Here is a 20186-nt window from a genome sequence, read left to right on the forward strand (position 1 = left end):
GCTGGACTTCTTAACCTTGAAAAAAAAATGTTCTTGGTGACACTTGGGTAGATAAGAGGCAGAATTTTGTGTTACCTAGGGCTTAGAATTGAGACAAGGGCATCAGGCAGGGCATACAACGGGCTGTACAGGGACACAGTAAGCAACCTGGAGCTGTACGGAGCACCCTATGTATAGCAAGAGGTCTGGGGCTAGCTAGGTTTCTGAGGCTCCCCATGGATGACGTGGCTGTAATAATTTCATGGTGTCAGGGGCATAGAGGCTGTCTCCAGTTGCCTGGTATCCTGGCTCTAGGACATAAGGGATGGTGTATAGCAGTCCAGAGTGTGAGTGCCTGATATAGACAGTGATTGGGTGTGGACTTAATCAGCTGCTCCAAAAGGGGAAATGACTAGCATCAAGCCGGGGACTCAAAACTCGACCAAGACAGTATTTTCATAAAACTATATATCAAAACACTGTGGTACTGTCATAAAGACAAACATTTAGACCAATGAAACAACAAAGTGCCCAGAACTGGAAGCCAATATATTTGATCAAATAATCGACAAGTGTGCTAAGACAATTCAATGGGAGGAGGAAAGTCTTTTTTTAATATTTATTTTTTATTTATTTATTTGGCTGCGCCAGGTCTCAGTTGCATCACGTGGGATCTTCGTTGAGGCATGTGGGATCTTTTAGTAGCGGCATTTGAACTCTTGGTTGCAGCATGTGGGATCTATTTCCCTGACCAGGGATTGAACCTGGGCCCCCTGCATTGGGAGCGTGGAACCTTAGCCACTGGACCACCAGGGAAGTCCTGGGAGGAGAAAAGTCTTATCAACAAATTGTAGGAAAGTGGATATCTGCATTCAAATGAATGAAATTGGACCCTTACCTTATACCACACCCAAAAATGAGCTCAAAATGGATCAAAGACCTAATAGTAAGATATAAACCCATAAACTCTTAGATGAAGACAAAGGGAAAAAGCTTCGTGATCCTGGATTTGGAAATAACTTCTTGGCATTGGAAAAGCATAGGAAACAAAAGCAAAACTTGATAAAATTACAAACTTCTGTGCAAAGGACACAATCGACAGAGTGAAACGACAACCTATTGAATGGAAGAAAAACATTTGCAAATCATATATTTGATAAGTATCTAGATATACATAAAGAACTGCTACAACTCAACAATCAGAAAATAATCTGATTTTAAAAGGTGAAATTATAGACAGTTAAAAAAAGAATATGCAGGACTTCCCTGCGGCTCAGTGGTTAAGAACACGCCTGCCAATGCAGGGACACAGGTTTGAGCTCTGGTCTGGGCAGATCCCACATGCCGTGGAGCAGCTAAGCCCGTGCACCACACCTACTGAGGCTGCGTTCTAGAGCCTGTGAGCCACAACTACTGAGCTTGTGTGCCACAAGCTGAAGCCTGTGCCTACAGCCTGTGCTCCGCAACAAGAGAAGCCACTGCAAGAAGCCCACGTACCACAACGAAGAGTAGCCCCCACTCGCTGCAACTAGAGAAAGCCCACGCAACAATGAAGACCCAACACAGCCAAAAATAAATAAATAAATAAATAAGTAATTTTAAAAAAAAAGAATATACACAATTGGCCAAGAAGTATGTGATCATTAATCATTAGGGAAATGCTAAATAAAATCACACATTCATTAGGATAGCTACTAGTAAACATGAAATGGAAAATAAAATTATGTTGAAGAGGATGTGGAGATACTGGAACTCTGTGGACCTTTGATGGGAGCATAAAATGGTACAGCCAATAAACGAAACAGTTCAAAATACTAAAAATAGAATGACTGGGACTTCCCTGGTGGTGCAGTGGTTAACAATCTGCCTGCCAATGTGGGGGACATGGGTTTGAGCCCTGGTCCGGGAAGATCCCACATGCCGTGGAGCAACTAAGCCCGCGTGCCACAACTACTGAGCCCATGTGCTGCAACTACTGAAGCCCATGCGCCTAGAGCCCGTGCTCTGAAACAAGAGAAGCCACCGCAATGAGAAACCCGCGCACCGGAACAAAGAGTAGCCCCGCTCGCCGCAACTAGAGAAAGCCCGTGTGCAGCAACAAAGACCCAATGCAACAAAAAATAAATAAAATAAATGAATTAATTTAAAAGAAATAGAATGACCATATGATCCAGCAATTCCACTTCTGGCAATGCAGCCAAAAATAAATAAATAAAAAAATAATAAGTTGTAAAAAATCACTTTAAAAATATAAATTAAAATATATTTTAAAATATAAATAAAAATATATTTAATATATACATATTATATATATTATATTATATATATTATATATAATATATATAAAATATAATTTATATATATATTTAATATATAAATTAAAATATATTTTAAAATATAAATAAAATAAAATACATAAGATAGCAAGTTTTATGTATGTGTGTTTTAACACAGTAAGAAGGAAAAAAAACCCCAAAGTACATAATATGTACTTCACAGTGCCATTCAGAGCAGACTTTTGGCTGAAGTCCTTTCCCCATTTGCTTCCTTCATAAGTTCTCTCTCTGGTGTGAATTTTTTGGAGCCAAATGAATGACAGTTTTGGCTATAGACTTTCCAACATTCACTGCACTCAGAAGGCATTTCTCCAGTGTAAATTCAACAATGTTTAATGAGGCCAGAATCATATGTAAAGAAGTTCCCATATTTGCTGTTCTTTTTTCTTTTGTTTTTGGCTGTGTTCAGTCTTTGTTGCTGTACGCGGGCTTTCTCTAGTTGCTTCAAGCAGGGGCTACTCTTCTTTGTAGTGCAAAGTCTTCTCATTGAGGTGGCTTCTCTTGTTGCAGAGCACCAGCTCTAGGAGCACGGGCTTCAGTACTTGTGGCACGCGGGCTCAGTTGCTCCGATGTATGTGGGATCTTCCTGGACCAGGGATCAAACCCGTGTCCCCTGCATTGGCAGGCGAATTCTTAACCACTCCACCGCCAGGGAAGTCCCCCATATTCGCTGTTCTTATAAGGCCTTGTATCAACGTGAACTTGCTGGTGTGTAACAAATCTGGAGTTTTACTACAAAAATTTCTCACATTAGCTGCACTAATAAGGCCTTTCTCTAGTGGGATTTGTCCAATGTCTAATGAGGGTGGAGCTGCAACAAAAGAATTTCCTACATCAAAACACTCATAAAGCCTTTCTCCAGTATGAATTCTCTGATGTCTAATGAGTGACATGGTATCTTCACACACACATAACCTGACACATATACTTGAGCTGTTTTGCAGAAACTTAGACCCCCACCCAGGTGGAGGATGCTGACCACAACCGTTATATTCCAGAAACATCACCCTCTTACCTCAACACCAACCAATCAGAAGAAAGTCCACGAGCTGCCTCCCTCAACCCTCTAAATGCCCGTCCCTAAAATCTATCAGGAAGTTTGAGTCTTTTGAGCTACAGCTGCTTGTTCTCCTTGCTTGATACCCTGTAATTAACACTGTACTTTCCTTCACCATAACCCAGTGTTAGTAGATTAGCTTTGCTGCACAGCGGGCGAGTAGACCCAAGTTCAGTTTGATAGCAGACATTAGACATTTTAAAAATATCTGCTACCTACAGCCTTGTGGTCTCAAGAGTCCTCCTTGTAACTACGCAGACATTTCCAACTCCAATCAATCCTTGCTTTACAAGCACCCTTACTTCATGACAGCTCCAATTATAATTCTTCATAAACAATTTATGGAACTAACTGTGCTCTTCTGTTTTTTGCCTTTATAACCTTCCTCCATTTTGTAGTCCAGGGGACCACAATTTTAGTGCTTCTCAAAACTGTGTCTCCTAGGCTGCAGTCCTAACAAGCCCCAAATAAATGCGTCTTAACTTCAATCAGGTATTCATTTCTGAAATTTTGGTTAACTCTCATAACACATAAAAGTATTATGCAATAGACTATGTTGTCATTAATTTTTACTGTCCATCTCCTTTGACCAGAAAGTCAGACTCATGAGGGCAGGGATATTTGTCTCTTTGGATCTTGATGGGTCCCATGCAGCCAAAATAGTGCTTGGAATGGAGTAGGCACTTAATGAGTGCTTGTTAAGTAGGGTATAAATATGATGGCACAGATGCCCTGTTTGTTTTTAGCATTCTGGCAAAGATATCTGCTCTCTCTATGTCACCCTTCAAGCTGGCATTGTTTGGTATACTAAAAAATGATTTAAATAAATAATAAGTCACAACTTGGAGAGCTATATCCACAGATTAGCCAAATTTCTTGTGTACCTACGCGCTCAGATTCATTCCCTCATTCTCAGACTTCAGTGTTCCTTCAGTTTTCACTGAGATCCTAACCTCTTTCACATGGCCAAGAGCTATTTTGGCCACCACTTTTGAATAACTAAATAATGATTGATTTCAGCAATTTCAACATTTCACAAATATTTTCCTGAGATACGCTCAACTCTCCATGCATTTTCACTGCACTTGCAGGTGAAATTATATTGACTCTCCAGCAAGGAAAGGAGATCATGTAATCCAATCCTTTATCTCTGGGTTCAGATGCCCCCTTTCCAAATAAACTATGAGTCACTCTCCAGACAGAAAGTTGCATATGGTAAGTCCCTCTTCTTTTCAGATATGTAGATCTTAGCTTCTAGAGAAGAACTGAATACATATTAAAATGTAGAGCAAGAAGTATGTGTGGTCCCTGAATAGGACAGTGTCACAGGCTTTACGTTTTTTTTGTGAGGGAATCAGAGACACAGCGCCTGGTCCACCTGCTTCTGGCTGCCCCACATCCCTCCTCTGTCTTGCCCGGCGTGGCCCTGTCTGAAGTCTTTACTTTCTTGACCCTGACCTAACAGTGAGGCTCATAAAATGAGTCTAAAGCTTCAGCCTACACGTACTGGAAGATCAACAAGACAATGTTTATTGGACTCCAGCTCAGCATGGATGCACTTTGTGTCTGAGCGACAAGCCGGTATCATGTGCCCATTTGGTTTTGCCGGTTTGGGGAACATCTGAAATATTATTGTCACTGTACCTCTCTGTGATCAGCACAGACTACATTTCAAGGAAATCTGGGTGCGTCCCCTTTAAGAAACGTGAAACCCCGCCCCGTGCTCACAGCCTTTGTACTTCCCAGCAACACTTCGGGTGAGGCGGAACATTTCTCTGGAGGTTGGGGGTCACCGCCTCTTGCCGGGGACGGGAGCGTTGTGAACTACATTACCCTGAAAGCACTGCGCCGCGCGTCAGGAGCACTGGACCAATGAAGACTCGGGAAGAGGCACTTCCGTTCTGGAGGACGGCGGTTGGGCGGGCCTTCCGGCGTGGATCGCCGGCGACATTTTGTAAACACGGATCTGTTCCCTGGTGGTGAGGTTGAGGACGCTGGTCCAGCCCAAGATCTGGGAACCAGGAAGCTGCTGTGCCCGCTGCTCTGAGGCAGCTCTGAGGCGGGTCCAAGGCTCGGCGTGGGCGCCATCCAGCCTGACTCTGTTGCGGGGCAGGGACGGGGGCTGCACTGCCCGGGCCCCACCTTCGCACACAGACTCCCTTGGCGGCGGCAGCGCTGATGGGTCCGATTCAGGTAAATGCTGCGCCCTCAGGGCCCTCCCCCAACTCTTCTCATTCTGCACTGTTTCTGATCTTACCAATTTTTTCTTACGCGTGTCCTATATTTATTCATGCCCCCAAACCTTGGTTTTCCTAATTTAAAAATAATGACCTGCGTGGAGAAAAATTGCACAGAACTTATACAAGCAGTTGAATAAGCAGCTCTAAAATTAGTATCTGTTAAGCGCTGAGGTCAAAAAATGCGATCCCAGAAGCCGCCAGTGGGGTCCTTCAAAACAATTATACCCATCCCTCAAAAGTTAAAGTATTGTCTGATTGTTTAAAGTAAACGCTTCCTTGCTTTTCTTGATAGTTTTGCCAACTATGTGGAAAATATTCGATGGCTGTAGTTTAGTTCCGGTCGCTTGTTTTAAAACTTAATTAATGGAATCATATAAGTATTATGATGTGTTTTTCTTCATTTGCACAATATGGTGTGACCTTACCCATGTTTTTCATGCAGGGTATCTTATTTTCCTTTTTGTATAGTATTCTGTAGATATGAATACATGAGTAAAATGTCTGTACGTTTTCCTGTTGAAGGCCTTTTCTTGCCTATGGTTTTTTGTTTGGGTTTTGTTTGTTTGTTTTTTCGATTTGCTTTCTGTATCTATAAGCACTAGTACTGTAGCCATACTTGGAATGTGTTCTGGAGTATATAAAGCACACATCTGTCTAGTTTATATGTTAAAATTTTTATTGTATTTAAATTAACGTTTCCACTTACTCATCTTGTTTTGCTCCGTGTTACTAATTTTAACTTAGTTCTTTGAATGAAAATTATACTTAAACTATTTCACAGTTATATTTTGACACACACTTATGCCTTACATAAACTTACTTTTTTACAGTCTGCACACACACAGAGGGTTTTCGTGTTTTAAGAGATTATGCTCTTCCACTAATATTTATTTTACTGTTAAATAATTTTCCTCTGGTGATCTTGTAAGAGAAAATGATTAAAATATTTTGTTAAAATACTTGTTTTAAGGGGGCTGAAAAGAATCATTGTAAGGGTAAAAAGTCATAATGCTTCGAAACCCTACCAGGATATTAAGAGCTCAAGAAGATATTTCCATGTCTATAATGAGGATGGAATACAGGCCAGGTCCTATATCTTATTTCCTTTCTCTTAAGTTTAAAGAGTCCAAAATGAGGTCCAGTTATCCCCAACTGCTGGAGGCCAAGCACTTTTACTGATTCTAGGAACAACCTCTTTATCAGAGATTCATTTTGAATGCATAGTCAGAAAATGGTGGTTCTGTTCTCTTCCACCAGAGAGAAAAGCATGTAGGAATTTACAGATAATCTGAATATTTATGGAAAATTTAACACCAACGAATATGGATAAGTATTAAAAGTACATATTCTTAAATTATACTATACAATGTTATAGTAATTTCAAATCAGAATTTAATCTATGGATTATGTAAGCTGGAATTTTATATAAAACAATAATTTTTAATATAACCAGACTAAAATTTGAAAAGGAAGTATAAGAACTCCTGGCCACCTGTTAGGGCCAGCTACAAGCTATGGGAAGAGAAAAATCTGTTATAGGCAAGGGACAAACAGATAGAAAAAGGGAAACAAATGGAAGTGTCTGGAAGTGTCAGAAACAGACCTGTACATAAAATGAGACTAAATTTTGATATTTGTGGCTCAGGGCTTTAACAGTGCTATATGACCTGCCAAAACCACTTCCTCGCCTACACGATCCCTTATTCTTCTGGCTCACTGGGCTCCAGTCACACCATCCTCGTGGGTGCTGCTCAAACACACCAGGCATGACTCTGACAGAGAGGATTTTCACCTTTTTTGTCCCACTTCTGAGAAGCCTTTTCTCAAGTTATCCATGTGACTTTATGGCACAACTCTATAACATTTTCTGCCCTCTTTTACATGCTTTATTTTTCCCTTGAGCATTTATCTTTGACTTCAGTATTAAACGGTTCACTCATTAATCTTCTTTTTCGTCTATGTTGCTGATGGGAATTAAAGTTACATGGCCCTGCTCTTCCCACAGGTTCCACACTCAGCAGAACCACTTATGGACACTGCACTGGTGAGTGTCAGGTGTCCTGGAACTCTTTTGCTGCCACCCGTCCTGGCCTTGGTATCTCAAGACCCTAGAGAAACCCTAAGCCCAGGTTTCTAAGTCCAGGCCAGAGGTTATATAGACAGATACCCATTTTTGGCAGCCAGTGGACGGAGATGTGAAAGGTTGTCTTAGGTACAGGGGTTAGTATGTACAAATGCTTGGGGATGAGAGTGAGATGGGAGTGTTCTAGGACTTCTAGGTCTCTGTTAATGTCTGGTGAGGATGGAGAGCAAGGGGGCTGGTGTCAGGCCTAGAGTGGTACTTTGAGAAGTTGCACCCAGAATGGTACTCTCAGAAATCTGTTCTGAGAGTGATAGCAGCCATGGTATATTTGAAACAGAGGAGAAAAGTGATCTTACTTAGGATTTAAAAGGCTACCCATGGGTGCAGAGTGCATAACAGACTGGGGGAGAGGAAGACAAGGAGATTATCAAGGAGGCTGTTGCAGTCATCCAGATAAGCACTGGTTGTGGCTGGACAGGGTGGGTGGATGTGGAGGTAGGAGAAACACTTGGCTTCTGGATTTGCTTTTAAAGTAGGGGCTGACCAGATTTTCTAAGGTGGAGGGATCACAGATGACTCCAGAGTTTTTTCCCTTTGCATCTGGGAGTGTGGAATTACCATCAAACTGAGATGCAGAAATCAGTGGTAGGAGTCCTTTTTAGTGAGAGTATTAGGATTTGGGTTTTGGCCATGTTGCATCTCAGCTGTTTCAGTGACTCCCAAGTATAGGAGACAAGTGGACAGCTGAACATGCAGATCTAGAGTGCTGGAGAGGGTTCAGGATGCATTAGGGGACAAGGGAGGAAAGGGGGGCTCTGGGTGTTACAAAGACATTCAAGGAACAGGACTGATCATCAGTGGCACAGAAGGGGGTGGTGAAAGTCCAGCAGGTGGCCCAGGTTTTCATGAGAGTGGCTGTGAAATTGATGCAAAGGGAAAGCAGAAATGAAAGTGAAGTGATAGTGAAGTCAGGCTGCTATTATTTCTCCTCCTATGCACTCACCAGGCTTTTGTGGTGGAACTTGGGGAGTTTCTGTCACAATGTCAGATGAGTTTACCTTAGGTATGTCAAGTGGGTGTGGATTTTAAATGGGTGTTATATGGACAATGTTCTAATTGGTGAAGAGACATAGTGAGGAATATAGAAGTGGAACCAGACCAGGGGTATTTAGATCTGCATGTTTTGACTGAGGTTAAAGTCAGGAACAAGGCCTGGCGGGGAAGCCTTCAGAACAGGGCTGGGGAACCACCAGTGGAGAGTTGGGGTACGGTGGGATCCTGTTGCATTGGCAAGCACTTTCTGATGCCGTGTGCAGAGGGTATGTGAGGAGGCAGGAAACATGCCAATTTCGTGGGCCGGGTGGTGGTGGTGGTGGGGATCAGTTGTATGAGGAGTTAGCCAGTGAGTAATATGCATGTGGGGAAGGTGTGTGACCACGTTGCCCCAGGGCCCTCATACCAGGAGTTTGAGAGGAGGATGAGGCCAAGTTTGTTTGTGTCTAGGTAACGTGATCCTGGGGACTCTCAGGCTGTTGTCGCGCAGGAGAGGTTGGGGGCCCTGTATACCAGGTCCACAGCTTAGATGGCATCTATCTGTCCACCTGCCTGTTGCTGCTTAGAGTTGTACCTAGTGCTCAAGGAAGCACGAAGAGTTATTCGGTACCAGTGCCCTCTGAGTTAGGGAGCTGGGGAGGATGATGAACCCAGAGTGAGTATGGGTTAGGGGTACTTATGGGGTCCTGGGGAGAGAGGCTGCTTATGGAGACACCTGTCCCTGTCATCACAGGGCTCTGTGACCTTTGAGGACGTGGCTGTGTACTTTTCCCAGGAGGAATGGAGGCTTCTTGATGAGGCCCAGAGATTCCTGTACCACGATGTCATGCTGGAGACCTTTGCACTTGTTGCATCATTGGGTAAGGCCCTCACACCTATCCCAGCATCCTGGGCAGGCCTCTGCCTTTCCCCTTTTTTCCAAAGGCAAGTCTTTTTTTCACAGCTAGACAGTGGGCACATCTCTATTACTGCTTCCCTGTCATCTGTGCTGTCGGTGCTAAGGCTGAGTGTGTATATGTCCTCCTTTCACAAGTAGACCTAATGCCAAGTGCTCAGAAGTTTTTTCAGTGAAGGTTTTCTGTGTCAAATGACTTGGAATTAGTCCAGTGGGTTTCATTAGTCTCAGCCACTCCATGCTAAGTTGACTGTAGACCCATGCCACCTCTGTACTCCAGGTTCTGCCCTTTTCTGGCTGTCATTTCCTGGGGCCTGACAGTACCAGGAATTGCTCGGACCCGACATGGTCACTGTTTGTGGGGTCCACCTGGCTGTTGCTGTGATATTCTCTTCAAAGTTTCAATATGTGATCCTGTTTTTCTTTCCTGAGATTGTTTTGGAATTGATTGCCCTTGTGGGCCAGTACTGACCACTCACCTGTCCTGTCTTTCCCTTAGGACTTGCATTTTCTAGGTCGCATGTTGTCCAAGTGAAGCTGGGAGGAGAACCCTGGGTACTTGACAGAGTGGACATGACTCCAGGCACAACATGAGGGGCTCAAAGTGAACCTGGGTCTGGTGATTGGCATCAGGGGAAGGATGTGATATTATGGTTGGAGTCAAGTCATATCACGAACATGTCCTGTGCCCAGCAATGTTTTGGTGCCAAGGACAGTGACTGTGTACCTCATTTCTATCTTTCCTACCCATTCTTGACACTTTACTCCTTCTGTCATATCTACTCTGACTTCGAACCCAGGATTATCCCTCACTTCTCTGTCTTCCATTCCGCATTGGTCCTCTCCAACCTCACTCCTTTGTGCTTTTCAGTATTGGCCTACACTTAACGTGTCATGAGTTCTGCACCTATCCTCAAAATAGTCCTTGAACACCAGCTACTCAGTGACAGTCGGATTTTCCTGGGCCTGCACACAGCTTTCCATACAGCACACATGTGTCACCAGCAACCAAGGCCCTGGTGAAAACTGTTCCTGGAGGAGTGAGTTGTGGACTCCAGCTCCTCCGTGTGCTCCACCCCATCCTTGTGTCTTTTGCCTGGTGAGTCCTCCCTGTTCTGTGACTGGGAGAGACCCAGTCCTGCACAGCTGCGCTTTCTTTACCTGCCCCCAGCTCCCTTGTCCTGAAAACAGTCCCATGGATTATTTCCTTGGTATGTCAGACACATATTTGATATTTGTGATGGGGCTGCCTCCTTCTACCAAAATCTACATGAAGTTCATACATATGTCTGTGCTTTCAGGTTGTTGGCATGGAGCAGAGGTCAAGGAAATACCTTCTGAGCAGAATGTTTTTGTAGAAGTGCCACGAATAAATACTTCAAAGATAAACCTGTCCACCCAGGAGGCCTATCCCTGGGAGAGGTGTAGCCCAGACTCAGAAGGTGGTTTGCATCTAGCTGAGGACCTCGGAACAAACGCTGGCCAGAAACTGTGTGGTTCAGGTGTGAAATTTCACCAGCACAGTGGAAAGAAACTCTTTAGAAGAGAGGTGGGTAAGGCCTTTATGAACAGCCACACAGTCCATGCATCCAAGAAGTCTTCCACATGCCAGGAGGCTGGGAAGAATTTCCCTGGTAGCTCTAGGCTTCTCCAGCACCAGGTCACTCCACAAAAGGACACCGAATGTGTGGAAGCCTTTCACAATGAACAAAGGCACTATAAGTGCAGTGAATGTGGTAAAGCCTTCTGCCGCAAGTACAGGCTTGCTCAGCACCAGAGAGTCCACACTGGAGAGAGGCCTTATGAATGCAGTGAATGTGGGAAAACCTTCAGCTATAAACACATACTTATTCAGCACCAGAGAGTCCACACTGGAGAAAGGCCTTATGAATGCAGGGAATGTGGGAAAGCTTTTAGCAACAAACCCACACTTGTTCGGCACCAGCGAATTCACACTGGAGAAAGGCCTTATGAGTGTAGTGAATGTGGGAAGTTCTTTAGCCAAAGCTCCAGCCTCAGTGAACATCAGAGAATTCACACTGGATCACGGCCTTATAAATGCAATGAATGTGGAAAATTCTTTACGTCCAACTCCAACCTAATTAAACACCGGCGAGTTCACACAGGCACAAGGCCTTATGAGTGCAGTGAATGTGGGAAATTCTTTAACCAAAGTCCCAGCCTCATTAAACATCAGAGAATCCACACTGGTGAACGGCCATATGAATGCAATGAATGTGGGAAACTTTTTAGCCAAAGCTCTACTCTTATTAAGCACCAGAGAGTTCACACTGGAGTAAGGCCTTATAAATGCATTAAATGTGGGAAACTTTTTAGCCAAAGCTTTGGCCTCACTCAACACCAGAGAATTCACACTGGAGAAAGACCATATGAGTGCACTGAATGTGGAGAATTCTTTAGCCAAAACACCCAACTTACTCAACACCGAAAAGTTCACACTACAGAGAAGCCTCTTGAGTGTAGCAAATGTAGAAAAGTCTTTAGTCAAAGGTCTGCTCTGACTGAGCACCAGAAACTTCACAGCCCAGACAGACCCTTTGAATGCAGCAAATGTAGGAAAGCTTTCAGCCGAAGGTCTAACCTCATTCGTCACCAAAAAGTTCATACTGGAGAAAGGCCTTCAAATGAGATGAGAGCAGTGAATGAGCTGTCTCCTTAGTTAATACATCATACTGAATAGGCTCTGTGAGGAAGTCATCAACTGGAAGTTGAATGCCATACATCTGAACAGCCCTAGTGTGTAGATTGCCTGTGAGTACCAGGTTCATAGGAAGCTTTTAAGGAGCTACACTCTACTTTCTAACCTGTGCAGGGTCCTTGCCAGACTAACGTCAGTGTGAGTTTCTGTGGTAAAAATCATCTTACCTCTACCAAGTGGCAGTCGCCTCAGTGTAATCAGGGTAGGTAGACCTCTGTGCTCTCGCATCCTGTGGAGGGAAGCATGAGTAGCCTGAGCACTTGGGTGTTATCATTCTCTTGTGTCTGACTAGGCCATGGACTTAACCAGCTTTGACCAAGGTGACCCAGTCTGGGTTCTGCTGGTGGCTTACAGAGGGTTACCTTTTTCAGCGGCATTATTTCATGTCATACTCCGGATGGATTTTTCTAGCTCTATGTCACCTGTTTGGGAATTTTGTATACCTCACTGGGGCTAGTATCATGGCAGAGAATAGTTTTCATTGCAGTTTGTGTCTAATTTGCATTGCTGTCCAAGGCCTCCTGCAGGGCTTTGTGGGAATAATGTTGTGACCTGGATATCAGAATTTTTGGTGGGTCCTGACATCACCCTGAGATGAGGACAGTTGTGAGAACCACCAGTGTTTTTTGTTTGTTTGTTTGTTTTTGTGTGGTATGCGGGCCTCTCACTGTTGTGGCCTCTCCCGTTGCGGAGCACAGGCTCCGGACGCGCAGGCTCAGCGGCCATGGCTCACGGGTCCAGCCGCTCTGCGGCATGTGGGATATTCACAGACCGGGGCACAAACCCGTGTCCCCTGCATCAGCAGGTGGACTCTCAACCACTGTGCCACCAGGGAAGCCCCACCAGTGTTTTTTGGAGCAGCATGAGTTGCTCTCTTTTACACAGCAGATGTCACATCATACCCCCAGTACTGTTCAAGAGAAGAAGTTCTCTAAGTCCAGCTGGAAAAGAGCCATGAGCCATAATGTCCACAACGTGGTAGGCTGGTGTTGCTGAGCGTTAGATTACAGACATTAGGTGGGAACCATATTTGGTACAGAAACACTCAGGGAATTAACAGGGAGTGAGAGACAAGCAAACAAGTAGGGATAAGCCTTTTCTAAAGCTGCATCCAGTAAAGCAACTGTACTCTGATAAAAAGACAAATTGCTGTAATTTGGGATCTTTAGGAAAATAAAAAAGTTGCATTCACAAATGTACCGGGATTATGGCCATTAAGGATAAAGTTTTTGCAGAAATCCTTAGGAGGTACAGGGCTTTTTCTCTTCTCCTGAGGTCCAAGTCAGTGTCAGACTGAATACTGTAAAGGTTTTAGGATCCCATAGCATCTCCAAATTGTTTATCTCAAGGCCGTTGCTGCAGTGAAAAGAAAAAATGAGGAAGGGGAAAATCGTGTAGTCCTGGCATGTTATTTTTATGACTCGGAAAGAGGTCCTGGATAACTCAAGCAGAAACACCTTTCATTGCTATAAAGACAGGTGTCTTTATTGCTACTGTGACAGTACCTCCCATGAGACAAGAAGAGGTGATGGAGTTAATGTGTTGGTTTCCAGAGTTCTACTTTTCCAAAAAGGAGATTCAGATTTTTATGTGAAGCCAATTTTTATTAAAACTTAATCGAGCTATATCGTTGGTAGGCACTGAACTGAATATACTTAAAATGTACAGCTTGGTAAGTTTTAGTATGTGTAAAATCACAACCATCATTATAATAACAAACATCCATCAGTTCCATATCTACCTTCTGACATCTCTCCATGGGCTCCCAGGCAACTGCTGTTGACTTTCTTTCACATTCGATTAGTTAATGTTTTCTAGAGTTTTAATATCATTGGAATCTTAATGTGTTTACTTTTGTATTTGCCTTTTTCTTTCATGGTGCATAATTATCTTGAGAATCATCCAAGTTGCTGATGTGAAGAGTTCTGTTTTTTTTTTCTTTTTGCCATGCTGCAAGGCTTGTGGGATCTTAGTTCCCTGACCAGGGACTGAACCCAGGCCCTGAGCGGTGAAAGCATGGAGTCCTAACCACTGGACCACTAGGAAATTCCATAATAGTTTATTGTTTTAATTCCTGAAAAATACACTGTTGGGATATACCACCCTTTGATTGTTTATCCATTCATCTGTTAAATGATGGGGTTTTGTGGTTTGTTTCTGGTTTGGCTATCACAGATAATCTTATTATGAATGTACATAAAATCCTTTATATGAATATATGGTTTCATATTCTAAAGTGAATGACTGTACCCTTTTGCATTCCCATCAATGGTATGGGAGCATTCAAGTTCCCCTATATTCTTCACCTGTACTTGGTTGTTATATTAAATGTATTAAATATTAACCTGTTTTAAAAGTGTGTAGAGTTGGGCTTCCCTGGTGGCGCAGTGCTTGAGAGTCCGCCTGCCGATGCAGGAGACGCGGGTTCGTGCCCCGTTTCGGGAAGATCCCACATGCCGCGGAGCGGCTGGGCCCGTGAGCCATGGCCGCTGAGCCTGCGCGTCCGGAGCCTGTGCTCCGCAAATGGGAGAGGCCACAACAGTGAGAGGCCCGCATAACGCAAGAAAAAAAAAAAAAAAAAGTGTGTAGAGTTATCTTACTGTGGTCTGATGGCATTTCCCTAATGGTTCATCATGTTGAACATTTTTAATGTGTTCATTTGCCAGCTGTGTATCTCAGATGTTCACAGTAGTTATTTTCCAACTGGTAGTGAATGTTGGCTGATATTTCCCTTTTTATAATAACTAAGAAGACAATAAAAGAAATGTGTTAGAACTTGAGTTTTCTGAAGTTACTTTGCTGGGTGGAATGTTTGTGCTATTCCCAGTGTACAGTCCCCATTAACTTATTCTCCATTACCTTTTTTTTTTAAATTGATTTTTGGCTGGGTTGAGTCTTCATTGGTGGGCGCAGGCTTTCTCTAGTTGTGGTGAGCGGGGGCTGCTCTTCATTGCGGTGCGCAGGCTTCTCATTGCAGTGGCTTCTCTCACTGTGGAGCACAGGTTCTAGGCATGCAGGCTTCAGCAGTTGTAGCTCATGGCCTCTAGAGCACAGGCTAAGTAGTTGTGGCACATGGGCTTAGTTGCTCCGTGGCATGTGGCATCTTCCCGGACCAGAGCTTGAACCCGTGTCCCCTGCATTGGCATGTGGATTCTCAACCACTGCACCACCAGGGAAGCCCTGTTACTTTCTTAAGTCTAGACAAGTAATAAAACAATGAATCGACCCTTGGTTGTAGTGTTTGCCAATTCCCCTGGTACAAATACTCCAACTGTGGCAATTTCAAGCTGTGAACATGAGGTTGTTACCAAACTAGGTAGCATTTCCAGAGGTGCACAAGCCAAACACTGAGACACCAAGGTTTGCGGGAGAGAAAAAATTCATTCACAGGGCAGCCAAGGGAGGAGACAGGAGAGCAAGCCTGAGATCCACCTCCCTGGAGTTGGGGTCCTTGAGTTATTTATGGGATAAAGACACAAGGTGGTCTTAGGTGTGGGGAAAGGTGATAGGGTGTGAGAAAAGGTGAGGTGATCAGTGTGTGCGGATGTATCTGCATTCCATGCTTCTTCATGGGATGCATGTTCAGAAATAGTCACTTTGCATGATCTGAGGGTGGAGTTTTTGGCCATCTGATGTCCAAAGGGCATTCATTGAACAGTTGTGCAGGCCAAATTTTACGGGTTGGTAGTTACAATCAGTCTTAACTAGCTCAAAGTGTGTAAGAGCTGACTCTTAAGTTCCTAAAAAACAACTGGGGGGACTTCCCTGGTGGTGCAGTGGTTAAGAATCCACCTGCCGGGCTTCCCTGGTGGCACAGTGGTTGAGAGTCTGCCTGCTGATGCAGGGGACACGGGTTCGTGCCCCAGTCTGGGAAGATCCCACATGCCGCGGAGAGGCTGGGCCCATGAGCCATGGCTGCTGAGCCTGCGCGTCCGGAGCCTGTGCTCCACAATGGGAGAGGCCATAAGAGTGAGAGGCCCGCGTACCACAAAAGAAAAAAAAAAAGAAGAAAAAAGAATCTGCCTGCCAATGCAGGGAACACGGGTTCAAGCCCTGGTCCGGGAGGATCCCACACGACGTGGAGCAATTAAGCCCGCACGCCTAGAGCCCATGCTCTGCAATGAGAAGCCGGTGCACCACAACGATGAGTAGCCCCCGCTCGCCACAAGTAGAGAAAGCCCACATGCAGCAACAAAGACCCAAGGCAGCCAAAAAAACAAAAACAAAAACAAAAAAAACAACTGGGGCTCCCTTTACTATAGTGACGCATACATCAGAGGTGTTATTTACAGGGGTCGTTAGGGAGTCTTGTGATATTACTTAGGCCATATGAAGCTTGGAGCATATGCAACTAAAGAGAGAAAAAAACTAAAACGAGCTTAATCAGTGAAGGCAGTTTACAAGCAGAGGGGTTTTGACAAGCTGTTCCCTTATCTGTGGTTCTGTAAGACAAACTCAAGGATTTCTGTTACTCACCAGCTTCTGTTAACCCTATGGGGCACGGTTTCAACGTCACCCAGTGTGGACTTGGGAAGATGTGAAGTAGCACACCATTATAGTCTGTTTCCATTATACAGATACCCATAAATAACATTGAGAACATAGATTAGGATAAAATGTAAAAGAATTCCGAAGGGACAAGTTTTGAGTATTTTCATTTGACCTGCATAAAGGATGACATCACAGGCCTGAGTTGTTCAGTCTATTCATTCCAAAGAAATGTGTGGCACTTACTTGCCCAACTCCTGCGAGACAATCTCCAAGCTCTTGATACATTCACTAATAAAAGTGTCTTTATTTACCTGGTCCTTGGGTTGTGCTAGGCAGTTTATGCTAATACTGTGATTTATGGTGGGGGGGCCTTAGGTCTCTGTATCAGTTTTGACATTTGAAGAAGCTAGAGAGTAAGGTCAGCCACACAGGTGTCCCTGTGTGTGACAGATACTCCAAAAAATCCCTGGACAACACCAAGGCTTGTGTGATGTTCCCTGGTTAGCAGTACTTCATGTGTGCTGTCACACATTGATGCTGTGAGACTTAAGCGAGGGGGCAACTGGAACCTGGCAATGTGGTCCCACTTGGACTCTGTCCTATAGCACCATCTTCCTTTGCTGCTTTTAATCTGTATCCTTTCACTGTAATAAACTGTAGCTACTGAGCTTAACTTTCTTTAACTTTCTTTCACCTGTAACAGATATGTTTCTCTACAACTATTTTTTTTTTTGGCTGCTTGGGCCTTTGTTACTACTCATGGGCTTTCTCTAGTTGCAGCGAGCTACTCTTCATTGTGGTGCACGGGCTTCTCATTGCGGTGGCTTCCTGTTGTGGAGCACGGGCTGTAGGCGTGGGCTTCAGTCACAGAGCCAGTGATGGTGTCCCATCCAGTGACAAACACATATTTTTTACTCCACATTTTGATATGTATTCAGTTCTTATTTATTTATTTATTTATTTATGGCTGTGTTGGGTCTCGCTGTGCGTGGGCTTTCTCTAGTTGCAGGGAGTGGGGGCTACTCTTCATTGCAGTGCGCGGGCTTCTCATTGTCGTGGCTTCTCTTGTTGCAGAGCACCAGCTCTAGGTGCACAGGCTTCAGTAGTTGTGGCACACGGGCTCAGTAGTTGTGGCACACGGGCTTAGTTGCTCTGCAGCATGTGGGATCTTCCCGGACTAGGGCTCGAACCCATGTCCCCTGCATTGGCAGGCAGATTCTTAACTACTGCGCCACCAGGGAAGCCGTCTAGAACTATTTTTCCTAATTTAATTGAGTAACTACATAATCACTGTTAATAACTTACTGTAATATTCATTTCAAGTATTTTTCAGAGATGATTTTAACTCCCTGTGCATTCACTGTTGCTGCAATTTCAGGTGACTTGATAAATCAGTTCCCATCAAGGAGATGGGATCATGGAATTCCAAACCTTTGTCTCTCGAGTAGGATGCCCCCTTTGTACCCAGGCTTCGAAGGTTAGAAGGTCACAAGCTATCTTGGCAGGAAATGACATGTGATAATTCGCTCTCCTTTATGGATAGATTTCAATCCTTAAATATGCCTGTTTCTGAAAGTCTGCCAATTCCTGAATGCCAGACTTCCCAAAAGCTCATATGAGACCTGCTCTGGCTTTTTTTGAGGTGACTGCCGACAATTAGAACTCTCCCTTACAGGCAGGCAAACAGGAAGTTCCCTTTTTTGTTGTTGAATCAGATACCAAGTTCAATTCACTGTTAGTTCACAAGTTTGCAAACCTTTCAACGGTTCAACCTGTTAAAACTTAGTTATGAGTTTGGACTTGTGACAAACTGATACACACGTGAGATTGAAAAAGCAATATTTTCTATTCTTGCTGAACTTGCTGTTATCTATATTTTGCATATACTGAATACAAAAATGCAAATGCAAATTTTGTGATGCATTTCCTGAAGAGTGGATATTCACTAAGTGTGGTAAAAGTCCTCTCCGAGGTCTTTGTATGATATGCAGTTGTTCTTTCAAAATTGAAAATGATGGACAGGTTACTAACAGTTAAGCATGAGAGATGTATGATTTCCTCAACTAGTGTCAAAGCAAGTGAAAAAATAATTTTTAAGACAAATTCAGATTGAGAAGGTAAAATAGTAATAGGAGAAGTTGTAAGGAGCTTCCACACTGAGTATCATCAGTCCTCCAGCTCACACTACTGTTGAGCCTGTGTCTCACTAATCAACGTTCAGTGGAAAAAAGGAACAAGATAAACTGGATATATCCCCTGTAGAAGCTATGTTACAACCTATTATGTTTATTGTGGAAGTCCCACTGAGATACTGTCTGCACTGCCTGTCACTGCAGACCCCAGCCTTCCACCAGCTGCAGTACCCACAGATGTCCCTTGTGCCTTGCTGCTCAAGGTCAACTTGAGTCCGTGAAGACATGGTAAGTCAGCAGTAGGTCTAAACTCTGCTCTGTGTTGAGTTTCGTGGCTTTTCGTTCTCAGTTTGACACCTGGATTTTATTGTTAGTTCCCTGTTGTTTGAGATACTTGGTGGATCAGGCCATTCCTTTTCATACCGTTTTTGATGTCGAGTTATGTTTTTTGGTTTTTTGTTTTTTTTTTCCTGGGCTGTCTGGACCACACAGGGAAGTCCTGTGTGCCTGTGTTTCTGAATAGCATAACTATCCTAAGGATGATTTGGGCCTTCAATGGCCAGTCTGGGGGACACTTGATTTGAACAAAAGGGTTAATTTGAAAGACACCTTTGAAAATAAAGGAAATAAGAGTTCTCAGGCCCAATGGATAGTATTTTTTCTTAGTATGCAGAGAACTCCAAATTAAATTCTGAAATAAAAGTTACATCACTAGGGCTTCTCTGGTGGTGCAGTAGTTGAGAATCTGCATGCCAATGCAGGGGACACAGGTTCGAGCCCTGGTCCGGGAAGATCCCACATGCCGCAGAGCAACTGGGCCCATGAGCCACAACTACTGAGCCTGCGCGTCTGGAGCCTGTGCTCCACAACAAGAGAGGCCGCGACAGTGAGAGACCCACACACCGCGATGAAGAGTGGCCCCCGCTTGCCACGACTGGAGAAAGCCCTCACACAGAAACGAAGACCCAACACAGCCAAAAATAAATACACATAAAAAAAAAAAGTTTAAAAAGTTACATCACTAAAAGATTCTTTGGCCAAAACTAACGAGCAAGTCGACAAACTTCAGTAGGAACAAAGTAGACTCATTCCCCTGTAAATCCACCCCCTCTTTGTCCTGCAGTAGCCTCCCACATCCAGCGCTCCCACCCCCTTATCCTTCTGATCTCTTTCCTTAGCACCTCTCCCCCTACTCTTTCCC

The 20186-nt window shown here is 44.0% G+C and overlaps 1 protein-coding gene across 1 annotated transcript; it reads left to right on the plus strand.

Moving 5' to 3' along the window:
• Positions 1 to 7641: 7641 nt before the first annotated feature.
• On the plus strand, positions 7642 to 12323 carry LOC103071023 (zinc finger protein 773-like). The gene is made up of 6 exons (XM_007457505.1): positions 7642 to 7656; positions 9482 to 9608; positions 10143 to 10226; positions 11338 to 11524; positions 11609 to 12112; positions 12197 to 12323. Exons 1-6 carry the CDS (start codon positions 7642 to 7644, stop codon positions 12321 to 12323), a joined length of 1044 nt encoding a protein of 347 aa, XP_007457567.1.
• Positions 12324 to 20186: the final 7863 nt, after the last annotated feature.

The sequence above is a fragment of the Lipotes vexillifer genome, unplaced genomic scaffold (genome assembly GCF_000442215.2).
Source record: "Lipotes vexillifer unplaced genomic scaffold, Lipotes_vexillifer_v1.1 scaffold995, whole genome shotgun sequence".
NCBI classification, from domain to species: Eukaryota; Metazoa; Chordata; class Mammalia; order Artiodactyla; family Lipotidae; genus Lipotes; species Lipotes vexillifer.